We start from the raw sequence: 16,084 nt of genomic DNA, 5'->3' as shown, positions 1-16,084 counted from the left end.
TCTGTCCTTTCTCTTTGTCCCTCGGGCAAAAAGGGGTTGCGAGTTTGAGAAGCTCTGTTCTAAAGAATAACCCCCTTTACCGTTCATCACAAGAATTTGAACTTGTTCCCAGCTCCACAACACTCCCCATAAAGTTGGTGTTCAAAAGTTCTTTGAAAGCTCTTTAGAGATCATTCAGGATCATCTGCGAAGAGAACTGGGTGGCGGCTACACAAGTAGCACTTGGAAACAAGGTGAGAAGCAAGCAATCCGGGCATCCTATGCCTGACTTCTCCCCATGTACTATGAGCTCAGCCAATGCCAAGTATAGTGGAACCAATGCAAGAAGAACAGGAGAGATGGCAGTCTCATCCCAGCAGGGCCTAGTGAGGGCTTGGCCGACGTGGCTGTAGAGGCTACTTCTCAAGCTTCTGTCCCCTTCTTGCCATCCACTTCCTGCACGGCCTTATCTTTACAAGCTGCCACTGCTGGCTCATCTTCCAATGAGGAGCCTAGTCTTTTGGAAGCCACTGCCCCTCTGAGTGAAGGAATGGAGAAAGAAAAGATTCAAAGACAGCATTGTGAAGAATGAGTTCATTCTGTGCAAACTCATAACCATAGTAGGCCGGCAGCTTCAGCTACAGGAATAGCTTCAGAAGTGGAATCCATCGAACTTGATGAAATGATGAAGTAGTAGATCTCACCAGTGACTCTGCAGAATTCGTAGTAGTTGACTTCCCAGTGAAATGGCGACCTAAACGGGAGCACTTGTGAAGTGCTCCGAGGGCTTTTCCTCACTGGGAGCATTTGATGTGAAATGCCGGGTGAGAAGGAACATGTATCATCCTCTCACCTCAACAAGGGGAGAAAATTTCAGCAGGAACCTTTCCAGACCTCTGCCAGGGATCTGCAGGCTCTGAAACCAACAGGACAGTTATGGTAAAGGCAGGCTTAAAAGGCTATAAGATCGACCTTCTCCTTTTTTATCTTTATCCTTTTGATTTCCTTTATTATATGGAGTTTATATGGACTGTTTAAAAACAAGTTTGATAGCACAACTATGACGAAATTATTTTTTATTTCTAGAAAATGGTGAAATAGCTGAAACACCAGAAATTTTGTCAAGAATACCCTATGATTTATAACTGAGCTTCAGTAATGCCATGAAGTAATTAAGTGGGGAGGCAAGATCATAAATCTCCCAGTCCTATCAGGAAGGATTTTGGGGCTCTCTGGTGGTCTAGAGAAGGAATCACAAGAAGATTTATATTTTTCTTTCTCTTGAGATAGTTTTTTGTGACTTCAAAAAAAAATCCAATCTATTTTGTTGGGGACTATTTAAAAAGAAAAAGAAAACCCCCGCTATATCTCTACGAACTAATACGTAACAGCAATATAATACCAATTTTTATATTAATACATTAATATACCAATGCTATTTTAGTGGCTCTCTTCTTTTACCTTTGTACTCTGCTCACCTTCTCTTTATTATAATTTTCATATAGTCTAATCTATTTTTCCTTTTTCTTTCTTTCTTTATATATTCATATATTTCTTTTTTCTTTTATCCATTTTTTTATTTCGATAATTTTTACCTTCAATTTCTTAAATTGAAAAGACTAAGAAATTAACCTGGTAGTCAGTTGGTTAAACCGTCTGAATTACCTGATTTATGAAAAATTATTAATTCTTGATCTATAAATCTTGGTTGAATCATTGAATTGTTGTATATGGCATAGATGATAAAATAGTTGGTTTTAGAAACTTTTGAATATTGTTGAGTATTTAACTTATGGAAAGATTTATAAAATATATAAGTAAAGAAGAAAGAATAGAAAGACAATAATAGCATCAGGGGCACGCCAAAAATATATTAAAAAAAGGGATGATGATGAACAGGATGCCATAGAGCAAGGGTCTCAAACTCATTCGTTACGAGGGCCGGTTATGGGCAATGCATACCATAAAATTTAATGCTGGGTACCAGAGATACAAACTTCATAGAAGGCACAGGCAAAGCCAATTAATGGTTTTATTTTTTACTTTATTTTTACTTAAAATACAAACATGTTTTAAACAATAGCACTGTTACAATATTTTCTTCTATTTAACAGTCTTTGATAATTGATACCTCGGGATTGGGGGAGTTGGCTGCCTCGGCTGGCGAGCCTGCAGCAGGCTGGCCAACGCAGATTAAGAATTGTGTGTGCGTGTGTTTGCACAGAATATACTTTTGTCATCAGTGCCTCCGTGATTCTCTCAGAAATAATTGTTCTTGCCCATCTTGTCAGTAAAAAACTCAGTCACAAGCAGTATCATCCAGTTTATACATGAAAACTTGAGTGTGCCTGAGAATAATCTAATTTGGGTTTTTATAGGTACTTCGGTTGACTTAAAAGGAATATAGGTTGTGTATTTACCTTTTCATGGCACTGTTGTACTGTCCTAACTTTTTGTTTTAAGTTGACTTCTCAGTGTGAATTCTTCTCAGGGTCTTTACCTTCTCCTGTAACAAATATACCTGATGTTGCCATGCACTTCTTTGGAAGAATGTTAGATAAGCCCCCATGCAATTTTGTTACTGCTTTGAAGAAGGAAGAGTACTTTCATTTCTATAATTGATGGTGAAAATGGAGGAGACAAACAACTAGAGAGTGTGGGTTTGTTACGGTGCAGTTTATCCTGCAAGAAATAATGCAGTTAGTTTCTAGAGCAACAACCATTTCATTTCCTCATTATCCAGTGGCAACTTCCTTTTGTGATGATGGAGCATAGATAGAAACTTCTGATCCTCCAGATAGGCTAGGATTTATGTAGCAACAGTGCACCTCCCTTTTTATTAAATGCATAAAAGCTTTAATGCAAGAATCATTTGATTATCTGGAATCTGTCTTTGAGTCCTCAGTTAAGATTCTTGGCAGCCATAATGATATACGGTACTTTCAGTTACCTTCTTGTGCATATATCATTTGAAATTTCTGGGGATTGTCTGCTGCCAACTACAGCAACCTATCCACCCGCAAGAGAGACTAGAAATTTAGTAACACATGCTATATCTGTTTGGCTGTACTGAAGTCAGATACAGGTTGCAGCTTCCAGATGGGATACTGAGGATACAGGAATGAATTGAAAGTAGTCCATTTGGATTCCTGACCTGCTGTATCTATCACTGCATACTGGAGTCCCTCCATGGTACTGTTTGACAACTTTATCGGTATATAAATTTGTCTGAACATTGTGTGTGTGTGTGTTAAGTGCCGACAAGTAGCTTCCGACTCATGGCAACCCTATAAATTAAAGTCCTCCAAAACGTCCTATCTTTGACAGCCTTGTTCAGATCTTGCAGATTGAGGGCTGTGGCTTCCTTTATTGAGTCAGTCCATCTCTTGTTGGGTCTTCGGAATAGTGTGTTTTTGGGAATTCTGCCACTTCTTATGTACCCAGTTCATGGCACTGGGTTTTGAATAATAAATGTTGATGCATTTTCAAAAAAATAATAATCCTGAAGCTTTTTGAATTTTGTTTTCAGAGAAAGTTATATGGGCTCTATAATAAACTGGGACGGCTTTAAAAAATTGGCAGTACAATTCTAAGCAGTGTCATGCCGTTTTAAGTCCATTGATTTCAATGGCATAAAAGATAGTCACACTCTAGGATTGCACTGTAATAGTACATTTTTTTGTTCATGGGCATATGGTTCTGTACTAAGATACTTGTATGTGCTTCTGAAATTTGTTTTGGAATCTTTGGTAGACAGTGATTTTTACAGATGGAAAATAAAGCTATTGTATGTTAAGTTTTTTTATTCCTGTGAATTCTCAGCATAGAGGCTTCCAACATCAAAGCATTAAAGCAATTTATCACTAAACCATTAGACAGCAGCGCACATCTTTGAACGCACTAGGAGCAATAAAAAAATAAGTGCAATAAAATAGTAAAAGACCATCGAAACAATATAGTGCATACAGTGGAATACACAGTACTCTTAAGTACAGTAGTATAAATACAGTAGATTTTAATCCAGTATCGTTACCATTTGTCTAATATTTGCCCTACTTGCTTTTCTTTCTTTTTTTGCAATGTACCTAAAGAAAATGCTGCTCGGAGAGTCACAGGTAGTCTTGTTCTGCAGGTTTTCATGATGCCCACTACTTCCCTGGGAAGCAGCGATACAGTGGGGGTATTGATTTAATTTTCTACTTAAACTTTTTACAAATGAAAGTATTTCCCCCTCATAGAAATACTTGAGCCTGGTTAATAATTGGTGCTATTCTCTGACGGCTCCATCAAACGAGAATTTGCAGCAGTTTCCTGCATCTTCTCAAGCTTTTGGATAGTTGAATCAGGCAGTATATTTTAAATGTTCTGAAGATTGGGCCAATATAGGGCACAGCTTTCTACAGATCGTGCAGGCATAAAGGAGTCCACTCATGGTGACAGAATGTTGATAGATACCCATAAAAATATGTCTTAGTTCTCACTCGTGAGTTTTATGTCAGTAGCAGAGGGTCTCTTGCCACTCACTGCCTCCCTGGCAAATGTGTTTTGTCACAGCTGTCACTGAACTAGAAATCTGAAAGTTTTAGGAGGTGAGCTAAGGTAAAACTGGATGCTTGGAAGCCACTTCAGCTTAGAAATTGGCATCTAGCGGCTTGTATGGTTATGAGAGCTTTCATTAATTGTGCTTGTTAGGGAGGAAGCTCCTTAGGGGATGCTCTTGTGCTGCCAAAGGTTGAAGCATCCATTTTATTGGCAGGATAGAGAAGAAGAAACCTTTCCCTAAAATAGACTGGGGCGGGTAGCACGGAAGAGTATAAAGAAAGACACATAAGATAATACTTGGAATGCTTCTAACAAAAATCTCTTTTCATTGCATGAACTAAATCTATATGAAGTGTAAGGTTGTTCCTCTTATCACTCAAAGGCAACAAGAGAAATATGGCTTTGTTGGAAAGAAATAGTGGCTCCTTATCCTAGCCTGGAGGTCTTCCTCCTCCCCAGCCAGTTCCGCATTCCGTCTTTATATTGAGTGCCAAAGTATTGCCCCTTCCTGAGATATCAAGAGATGGCTCAGGCTTCCTTGAGTCTTGGCTCCCACTTCCTCCTGACTCCTGTTGGTACTCCTGTTCCCACACAAGGAAGGACAGTCCTATCACATCACTTCCAAACAACTGGTTATCTGATGCTGAAAACGCTTCTTGATTTTGTATATCAGGGGTAAATGTGGGATAATTCTGCATTCCAAGGCATCAATCCAGTCTTGCTTGAGTTCAAATTGTCATGGTTAATCTAGTTCATTTTATCTCATAACAAATGGCTAATCACATTTTGGATTCAAAATCCTATGGAAGCTACAATAGGATTAGAGAATTACTTTTCTTATACTGTTTTTCAAAAGTTCAGCCAAAGCTCACTAGGTTAGTTTTGCTTGTCCTGAAAACAACATTCAGCTCTCCAGTTAATCTGTGGGCATAAGAATCTTCTATATACCTGCTATGCAGCTGTGTGGGAAAATAGCTAGTATGGCAGTTATGCAGTCACAGGGTTTAGAAAACTCTTTTGTGTTACAAATAATACAACATGACCTTAACTCAGGGGTTGATCTGCATCACTGAAAAAAAATCACACGGTGTCGCCTTCCAATACCTGTGCTATTTCAATGGAGGGGGCTTACGTGCTTGAGTAGTTTCCTGTGTCAAACACCCTGCTTATAACAACAGTAAAAGTTCTACTATAGCTTCAACCTTGACATCCTAGCTTTCTTTGTTAAGGAAGTTTTCTGTTGGATAGATTTGAAGCATGCTGTTTCCAGCTTGCCTTCAGGGCTTTGCCACATGTGAGCTCAGAATGTATAATTTAGCTTTAGACTGTTATCTCCACCAAATTCAAGAATGCTCTTCAGTTTTGAAATACATGTAACAAGCAGGGGCTAGCACAGAATTATGAGAGGATTTCTAAGCTCTTACAAACTTGTACAGGTTGCTTCCCCCCCTTCCTTTTAACTGATGCCTGGCTGTTCTGAACACTTGAGTAAGTTGTCTGTGAGTGGCCTCTTTTTGCTTCTTTCATAATCAAAATGGGCTGACCAGTTTACCATTAGATGTAGTGGCAAGCTTTTGAAAAATCATTGGAGGTAGGGAATGATTTGGAAACCTCACCCCACTGCTTGCTACTTTCCCCCTCTGGATTCTCTGAGCACTCAAAGTCATAAGCAGGCTACTTTCCCTTTCCTTTGAAAGACATTAGTCTGCTCTCAACTTTCCATCCCATCTGGATCATAGGGGTTTCACACACACCCTTTGAACTTGCTTAGGTGTTCTGCCTTTCATTATCCACACAGAGTCAGTGGGTTAATTATTAGACACCATGATCAGCATAATCTGCAAGGACCATCCCATTCATTAGCCCCATTGAAATTAACTGGACTCTTATGAAGAATATGGAAGAGAAATAAGCATTATCTCATGTAACTTCAGAGAGTCTATAACAGAAGCATCTCCTGGTGGATTGTACCTGCTATGGCTTTTGTGGCTGCAATGAAATAAGTGGACAGCTTTTATTAGAAAGCAGGTAAAGGTAGTCCCCTGTACAAGCACCAGATCATTACTGGCCCATGGGGTGACGTCACATCCCGACGTTTACTAGACAGACTATGTTTACAGGGTGGTTTGTCATTCCCTTCCCCAATCATCTACACTTTACCCCCAGCAAGCTGGGTACTCATTTTACCGACCTTGTAAGGATGGAAGGCTGAGTCAACCTTGAGCCCGATACCTGAAACCAACTTCCGTTGGGATCGAACTCAGGTCGTGAGCAGAACTTTTGACTGCAGTACTGAAGCTTACCACTCTGCGCCACGGGGCTCTATGTCAGAAAGCAGAGGGAGGCCCTTTTCCTGCTGCTTCATAGTCCCTGCCCTCCCTTTTATTTGTGCCCAGAGGTGCAAATTGACCCAATATTACAGAATATGGGAGGTCACATAATAGGGAGGAATTAACACCCTGCATGGAAAACTGAGTTGTATCCTGTCACTCTGCTTAACTAAGCGATGAGCCGTCCTCATGTGGAGCAGGCTGTTTCTACGGAGAAATGCTCCCTGCTTAGCTGAGCAGAGTGGTAGGATACTTCCTGTGTCTGAAATAGTGGACCCAGTATTCAAATAACCGTTATTTAAATAGTATGGTAGAGGCAGGGCAGAATGGTGCAAGGCCCTGGGATCACTCCCAGTCTTGCCATAAGTAGAAAACAGTAACCTCAGAGCAGTCCCATCATTTTTAATTGCAGAGAAAATTGGCAGTCTGATTTCAAGTTGTGTGTTCCATTTTGGGTTGTCAACCTTGAGGTGGGGCCTGGAGTTCTCCCAGACTGTAGAAACCCGTTCCCTTTCCCTAGAGGAAATGGCAGCTTTGAAGGGCCGACTGTATGGTATCACATCCCCTCTGAGCTCCCTCCCCAAGCTCTGCCCTGCTCAGGTACTGGCCCCAAATCTCCAGTAATTTGCCATGGTGGAGTTGGCAATTCTCATTCTATGTTGTTGCATGACTGCAGCTGATTTAGGCTTGTGCCATTTGCTTTTTAATTGCACTTGGCTTGTACAAATATTTGTTCATCATCTTTCCTTTCGCCGTAGTTCTCTGTTATGCTATATTGTTAAATTATATTAAGTGGGGGGGCCTGCTCCCTTGTATGGGTAAAATTACTTTTCATATTACCTTTGATACTTTTTGCAGGACAATGATTCAGCTCAAACCCAACCCCTTTCTGACTATATATTACTCTTCCTACACACTTGACACTGAGAGACACTGTCCTTCAGTGTTACTCCTCTGAAGATGCCTGCCACAGTTGCTGGCGAAATGTCAGGAAAGAAAATACCAAGACCACGGTCACACAGCCTGGATAACCTACAAGAACCAATTACTTTTCTTTATTTGCAAAGCAGTTATTTGCAAAACATTTCCAGTGTGTGGTTAGGCAGCCTTTGAGAGCGCAGCAAAACATCTGCTGCTTTCTTAACACTGGAATGCTCACCCCTGTAAGAGTTGATGTGAATTAACTGCTGCGTTGGCTTTTCAGTGTCCTCTGCACAGCTTGAATGAAGGGCATTGTCTGGCTTTGAGATTTGACAAGAGCATACAAAGTAAACAGCAGATTCCCTGCGGCAGGAGGAAATTTTTCTCCTTTGTTTGGGCTTCCTGTGACCATCCTATAATGACAAGGACGCAGTGTTCACTCAGAGCCAAGCTTTTTGAAAGCCCTGGATGAGTCCTGTTTAATTACATGAAAATTGGATCAATCTTCAGTGTTGCTGGCTCCATAGTTCTCCTTAGCAAGTAAACATACTACAGTTTTCAAGCAAAGATTGTAACAAATGCTAGTCATCGGTCCATGTATTTCCTTTGACTGGAAGAAGCTTTCCAGGGCCCAAGGCATTGACAGGCCTTCTCCAGACCAGCTACCTGAACACCTTTTAACCTTCGGTGTGCAAAATGCAATCTCTGCCACTGACCTAAGGCTTCTCCCTGTTATCCGTCTGTCCGACAGCTGCACAAATTCCCTACCATTACATGGACATGTTGCCTGGCCCATTCTGCAGTCCAGCTGTGCTGTAGAGCCTAAACTCTTGCCAGCTGAACCACCCATTCTAGGTAGAGACATATCTCTGGACTCGCTTCCATGCCTCAGGTATGACTTAACTTCATTTCAGGGTCTAACCAGCATGGTGTAGTGGTCAAGAACTGTGGTCTGGAGCGGTGGAGTCTGATCTGGAGAACCGGGTTAGATTCCCCACTCCTCCACACGAGCTGCGGAGGCTAATCTGGTGAACCAGGTTGGTTTCCCCACTCCTACACAAGAAGCCAGCTGGGTGACCTTGGGCAAGTCATGCTCTCTCAGCCTCACCTACCTCACAGGGTGTCTGTTGTGGGGAGGGGAAGGGAAGGTGATTGTAAGCCTTAAGTGGTAGGGAAAGTCGGCATATAAAAACCAACTCTTCTTCTTCTTCTTCTAATCAGATGTGAGTGTTTCTGCAGCTCCCAGTGTTTTTCAGATGTAATTATCAGGCACATGAGCCCCCAGTGTGGGTAGGGCTACATGTAAGTTTCTCCACTGAGGCAAATAGTAACTCCCAGGCAATTTCAGATCAGGAGCTATGGAAATGCACACATCTGACTGGACCCTTAGCCTCTCATACCTCACTTCTCTCTCACCTGACACTCCATAGGTTGTTCTGTTGTGGTTCTGCAAAAATATTTTTAAGTCTATTCCGCTGACTGTCAGTGACAATAAAAATGAAACTGACTAGAAAAGGGAATTCACAAATAGGATAGGCCCTGTCTGTAGGTGATCATCACACTGATAAAGCTGAATGAAATTATCTTTCAGTTGCAAATGCAAAATATGAAACATGAGAAAACCAAGTCTGAACTCCAATTTTGGTTTCTCTGTGGTTTGGGAAACTTTCCTTTCCCTCTTTTAAGAGCAATCTGAAACATCTTTTATTTATCTGATTTATTTCAGCAAGATTGCTCTTAGCTCTATGTTGGAGTATCCAGGCACTTTGAAGTATTAAAACCTGGGTATGCAAAGTCTGATTTGTTAAAATCTCTGCATATAAGTGAACTGAAGGTGAAATGTTACAAGAAATATTTCATCAGTGTTGGTTGACATTTATTGGTATAAAGGAACAGGTTAAAGAAGAAGGAGCTGAGTAATCAGCTACATCATTCATAATTATAACAGGAGATTCTTATTATTTGATAGAGTCCTTCCAAAAACATCTTTATCTGCACCTCCATGGCCTGAAATCAGACTGCCAGATCGAGCTGAAGAGGCAAAGCACCACAGAGGTAAGTATCTAATACAGGGATGTCAAACATAAGGCCCGAGGGCCAGATCCGGCCCCTTGAGAGCTCTTATCCGGCCCGCAAGACAGCCGAGAAAGCTGCCCGCCCCCAATCTGGACTGGCATGGCATGGCCTGGCCCGACCAAGTGACATTTATGTTATATCTGGCCCTTGTAACAGTTGAGTTAGACACTTCTGCTCTAAGGAATCATGCTATGCAGTCATATCCCAATTCTACTGTAGTGGCTGTCATTGCATGGCCAAAGTAGCTCCCAGCTCCCATGAAACTGCTCTGAGAAAGAGCTGCTTGGGATCCTGGAAGACCATTGCCAGCCAGGGTTTACAGTATTGAACTGGGTGGACCATTTGTTCTGACTGTATTGATCTGACTACCTCAGCTCTTTATATTCTTAAAATAAGGTGTGACTCTCGTAGTGCATTCCTAAGGAGAGTTACTCCAGTCTAAGCCCACTGAAATGAATGGGCTTAGACTGGAGTAACTCTCCTTAGGGATGCACTGTGAAAAACACAACAGAGAAGCAGTGTTCACAGTGATGGGCTTTACAATGTGAAAGCTGTGTTCTGCCATCTTTAGAAAGCTGGAAGTGGCTCCTTAGGACAGAGAGTGGATAAGAGAATTGAGAACCAGGAAGGGAAATTGTCCAGGCTGGTGATGGATGAGGACTTCATTATAATGTTCATTACAGCCGTGAACCATTTTTCTTAACAGAATGCACCATTTAACACTGCTAGATTTTTCTTTTTCAGCAAGTGGTGCTAGAAAAGCATCACAGCCATCTGCACAGTCCTTTATTAAAGTCAATTTATTCAGACTTACTTACATTCTTTTTCTTGTACATTACATTGTAGACCTTTTAGCTATTTGATCAAGTGGCAGTTTAATCCAATGGGGAAATATTGTTTTTACCATAAATAATTTTTAATATGTTATCCATGCTTAGGGAGTATTTTCACTCTAGTGGGCATGAAAAGAGATCAGCTATTCCTTTGGATGACAGACTGGGATATATGGGTGGGTGAGAAAGAGAAAGATTTTTTTTTTTTGACACAATGTGTACAGGAAAGAAATTGACCAACCTGAGCTCATAAAAGAAATACAGACCAGTATTGGTGATCTCATTCTAAGTTTATATCTCCAGCCTGAACAATTCGTGCTGACATAATGGGACTGGCTTTTAACATTTTAAAAATGTTAAAATTCTGAACAGTTGGAGACTTGTGAGAAATCGCAGGAGTGAATAATTTGGAAATTGCATTCCACTTCCCAAATTCTCTTCTTCTAGGATTCTCCAAGCTCTCAGGGGCTTTCACAGGATTATTTCATTTCCCTCCTTGTTTCCCTTTAATTGACTCTCAACTGCTCTCAACATTTTATGCTCTAGAGCAAATTTAGTCCTCATCAGGAAATTTGAAGGGGTGTCTTTTCTTTGGGTTAACCTACTGTCGTGTTTTTCTTCGTTTATGGGTGAAGTGGTTCTTCTGTGTTCATGAATGGCATGGGGGCCAACCACATTGTTGTTGGATCCAGGAGTACAGATATCAAATAGTTACTTGGGCGAGAACACTGTTTGATTACAACTAAATGGGCCACCTTAGGCACCATGTGACATCACCAAGCACTGTCATGTGACATCATAATGTAACCGGGTGGGGGGAGGATTGTTCCTCACCTGGCCCAACCAGTCTGGTTTTGTACCATTATACCATTTGACGTTCCAAGTCATAACATCAAAAAAGCCAGGAATCCTGCAAGGGAAGAAAGCTCAAAAACAAGAGACTTTTTTCAAAATAAAAAGAATAATTGGCTACACCTTGAATTGCCATCTTCCAACCCAACTCCATCTCAGGAAGGTACTTTCAAGACATGATATTTGTTTTTCCTATAATCCTCTTCGGTAAAGCCATCAGCCCCAGCAGAAGGGACAGGGGAGAAATACATTATTTTACTACTGCATGGCTCCCTTCCCCAATATTATCCCCCTCCTAAGAGAACTCAGGTTGCCACATTACATAACAAGGGAGTGGGGGCATCTGTTGCAAAAATAAATGCCATGGGGCAAATATATTTTGCTCAGCTTCCTTTCTTTCCTTTTCCTTTCTCCGCCCTTTCTTGAATCCCCCATCACCTAAATACATGATGGTACATCTGGTTTTTTCCACCACTTCTTGCCCCAGCTGGCACTCACAACCTGCCCCCTCTTTCTGAGGCATTGCAGGCACCATAGCAACCACTCCATCCCAGCCAGCTGCATCGGGAGGCCCAGATATCTCATGGGAGAAGTCCTTCTTCTGTGAGGCTTCTGGGCCTCTCACTGTGGCTGGCTGGGATGTGGCAGTTGCAGAACCACAGCTCAGTACGGGCTGAGTCATCCTAGCAACTCTGCAATGCCCAGTCATGGCCAAGCACACCCCAGGAGAGCTTGAGCTGTACAGCAGCATCAATTTTTAGCCCCAAGAGCATAGAACGCTCCCCTAAGAATATGGAAGTTGGTTATCCCTGGTATAATTATGACGTTATTGTAAAACTATAACAATGATTTTTATCCTGCTTTTCAATTAAAAATTGACTCCCATATTGGCTCTCAAGAGCAAAAAAACCCCAAAACAATATAAGTGACAAAATTTAGTGAAATGTTCCTTGCAGAAATGAATCTCAGCTGGCTGCTTCGGACCTTTTCTATGTTGGGTTTCTTGAGGGTGCAGAGAAAGGTGCTGTCAGGTGGAGCAGGGTCCAGGCATAACGGAGGACTGCCGGGCAGCCTCTAAGTTCTGTGACCTGATGGATTTTATTTTAAGTGACATTTGATGATATATTGATGGCTGCTTTGGATTCAGTGCTTTAAAATAAAACAAATGGGCATCATGTTGCTGAGAAAAAGTTGTTTTATCTGAGGCTGATATTCACCCCTGGCCCCTGCATGTATGCACATTTAAAATTCATACTCACTTCATTTCTTTACTAACTTACCAATCTTCCCCAGAGATTGTGCAGAAAGTGAATGAACAAATTGCTGACAGACAATATGGAAGGCTATTTGCAGTTGTTCACTTTGCCAGCAGACAATGGAAAGTAACAAATGAAGACTTGATTTTAATTGAAGGCCGCATACCAGCTGAATGTGGAGACAGAATCCGAATGGAGAAGGTGAGCCTCTTATTGGCAATCGTTTTACGCCACTAGAAGTATTTTTTTTTTTACTGTCCTCGTGTTTTAAAAAATTGGACCCCTGAACAGCACTTGTATTAAGAGATGGCTGGAAGAGCTGTTTTTAAAGCTTCACATCCCTGAAAAGGTTTAGACTTGTTCACATACCTACCTGGTGATTTAATGTCCCATTAATAGAGGCTGAACGTGTGGAAATGGGTAATAGAAGCTTTTCATGGCATGGAGGTAAATCACATCCCATCAAGCTTCTGTTAAAGGAACAGGACACTGTTCTCCAGGCTTGTATATTGGCAAGCCTAGCATTTTATCCAAACCAAGGGACTGAAGACGAGGTTTCTGAGTGTGGAAAACAATTCTAGTCACAGATACCCATTTTATTTTCTGCTGGGCTTTGATTTTAATTCCAGACTGTTTTGAAGAGAGAAACTCTCACATCCGAAAAATACTGGAAACCTATACTAAATGATAGTTTATCCATTCAAATCAAACTAGTCAGTGTCATTCTTCTAGGCATTATTCCTACGTGTGCCCCCGAAATGGAAGTGTGCCTTTAGAATAATGACACTGAGGTGATGGCTAGTTTTATTATGTAATGGTAAAAGTACATCATAGAGAATTAATGAGTAAGCAAAAGTAAGAGTACCTATTATTGATGCTAGTATAGTAGTATTAAGGAAAATGACTGTAATATTAACAAATTTTTATATGGTCACTCAGATCCTATTTCTCTGTTTCTTTTATGGGTATACATTTTTTATTTTTCTATATAAGCTTTTCATTTTTTATTCTTTGTTCTTGTTTGTACTTCTATTGAAACTGAAATGAAAATCTCTTAAAAATAGAATAATGACACTGATAAGAAACACCTTACAAACAGTTGGATCTGTTGTTGTTCAGGGTTGGTACACCTCTATAATTGGCACATGCTACCTGCTTTGGATAGCATTTACATGACAGTGATGGGCATGTGCTTCAAAATATCCAACTTAATCCCCTTTTAAAGTTAGCATGGAACCTGGTTAATCCAAGTCTTAAATAAAATACCCCAAGTGAGTGATCATCATATATATTCTAGTCAAGTGCCTATTTATGGAATCATTCAGCAAGTGGAAGAGGCTTCTCATAAACCTGCTTCTGTGGCATCCAGTGCTGAGAGGCCTTCTCCAGATCTTGTGCTCCTGTCGACCACATACTACGTACATCCTTGTGTGGAACGATGAGATGTTTGCAAGAAGCTGACAGCTGGCAGAAATTCAGAACTGTCTGAAACGGTCTTGCTTTTATGTTTAAGCTTCCAGTAAATCCTGGCTGCACCTTGTCAGGATTTAGCAACAAACCTCAACTTTAAGAAGATCCCAATTATCTGCTTTGCATGGTTTTGTACTGCTGCACTGCAGTGCATGATAGAACAACTGTTTTAAAAAGTGGACCGAAAAGGCCTTTCTAATAACTTTGCAGAAATATTTATCTTGTCCACAGTGGAGCTCTGCCTGTGTTCTTGATGCAGCTGTTTGAATTACTCTGAACCCAAAGGAGCTAGAGCTGCCATTTCCTGTACACTTATTTATTTATTTAATCACATCTATAATCCACCCTCCCCAGCCGAAACTGGGCTCAGGGCAACTCACATAAAATAGATTATAAGATAAAAACACATTAAAACAATTAAAACTAGAGTTCAAAACCAGCCTGTACAGTTACTAAACTACATCCAAAAGATGCCGCTAATGTGAAATATGGCCACAGCGAAAAACCTTCTGCATTCCTCATTTCCCCCCCCCCCAAATAGGATGATTTCAAGAGGGGAGTGAGCAGGGTAGAGAGGCCAGAATTGATGGAAGCCAACTGTGGCTGTTACCGTACTTGTATTCCCAGCGATGTATTAAGAGTTTGAAAACGTTATAAAAAATACTGTTCTCACTTTGGCCCCTTTAGCTGTGAAGACGTCTTCCAACCATTTATAAGCCGTGGTATCCAAAAACCCTTTTAAAGCGATGTTTTTTATAACATTTTCAAACTTTTAATACATTGCTGGGAATACAAAGTGCGGTAACCCCCTGTAGCTGGCCTCAACCATTATATTTTCTTCTGTGTTACCAGGGAAAGGACCACCACAATAAGCCCTTTTCCTCTGAAAGTGTGTGGCAGTTATAGTGATTGACAGAATTTCTTTGTATACGAAGGCAGTTAAATGTGTCGATTCCTATCTGTCATCTCTCAAAAGCAAATTTCATCTTTTTCTGTTCCAAGCGAGCTTAGGTAAAGGTGCAAACACAGTTCTCAGCAAATACAGCATGCATTGGAGTGGCCTTTGCATTCTAGTCAGCTGTAAACTGTAGTTAGAAAACAAAATAACCACATTTTAAGGAGCTTGTTTTTTAAATACATTGCCAAAATTTTAATGCCGTTGTTGGCTAATGATACTGTGACAGTGACATAATGATGGATGCACATACTTCAATCTTGCCTAGGTATTGCTGGTCGGTGCAGAAGATTTCACTCTCCTTGGGAGGCCACTTCTGGGGTAAGACATACTTTGGAATAGTTCTGACCTTAGAGTCAGCTGCTACCCTAATAGGAATGTTTTCTAGTCTCTGAAGTTCGCTGAAAAGAGCACTAAAGGCTTAGGAAGGAATGACTGCAAATCACCCTTATATGACAGAAAGTTGGAGAAAATGAGACAGTTGCCTGTGTGACCATGTCTTACTCATACTGTCATTACAGTAACAAACTGAAAGAGCATAGGGCTGTGCTTAGAAGGAGGGAGGGAGGGTCTAATCTGAGCTTGATGTCCTGCTGCTGAGAGCGGGCTGGAGACAGTTCCCCAAACAAGTTAAAGGCTATGAAGCCTCAGAATCTGGAAGAGAAGTTTTGGGGCTGAAGTACAAGATTGTTATTGTCCACTTCGATTTCTGTGCCTGGGGCTTTTTCTTCATGGTTACAGTTATCTTGCCTATGGAGTGGGTCCAAAACAGTAGCTCCTGGGATCCATTCTGTGGGGTAGTAAAGCGAGAGAAGAAGGTATTCAGAATGGGATTTCAGCACATCCAGCGCCATTTCTACATGTTATAAA

General features: G+C 41.0%; 1 protein-coding gene across 1 annotated transcript in view; it reads left to right on the top strand.

The window, feature by feature from the left end:
- MRPL21 (mitochondrial ribosomal protein L21) overlaps positions 1 to 16,084 on the top strand; it is a 36,533-nt gene that overhangs the window by 10,941 nt on the left and 9,508 nt on the right. Inside the window, exons 3-5 of the mRNA XM_056851975.1 lie at positions 9,742 to 9,827; positions 12,827 to 12,990; positions 15,483 to 15,535. Of these exons, the coding sequence (XP_056707953.1) occupies positions 9,742 to 9,827; positions 12,827 to 12,990; positions 15,483 to 15,535 (303 nt within the window). The remainder of the gene's footprint in view (positions 1 to 9,741; positions 9,828 to 12,826; positions 12,991 to 15,482; positions 15,536 to 16,084) is intronic.

The sequence above is a fragment of the Euleptes europaea genome, chromosome 6 (genome assembly GCF_029931775.1).
Source record: "Euleptes europaea isolate rEulEur1 chromosome 6, rEulEur1.hap1, whole genome shotgun sequence".
NCBI classification, from domain to species: domain Eukaryota; kingdom Metazoa; phylum Chordata; class Lepidosauria; order Squamata; family Sphaerodactylidae; genus Euleptes; species Euleptes europaea.
The sequence above is the reverse complement of the archived record's forward strand: the minus strand, read 5'-3'. Positions and strand labels throughout refer to the sequence as shown.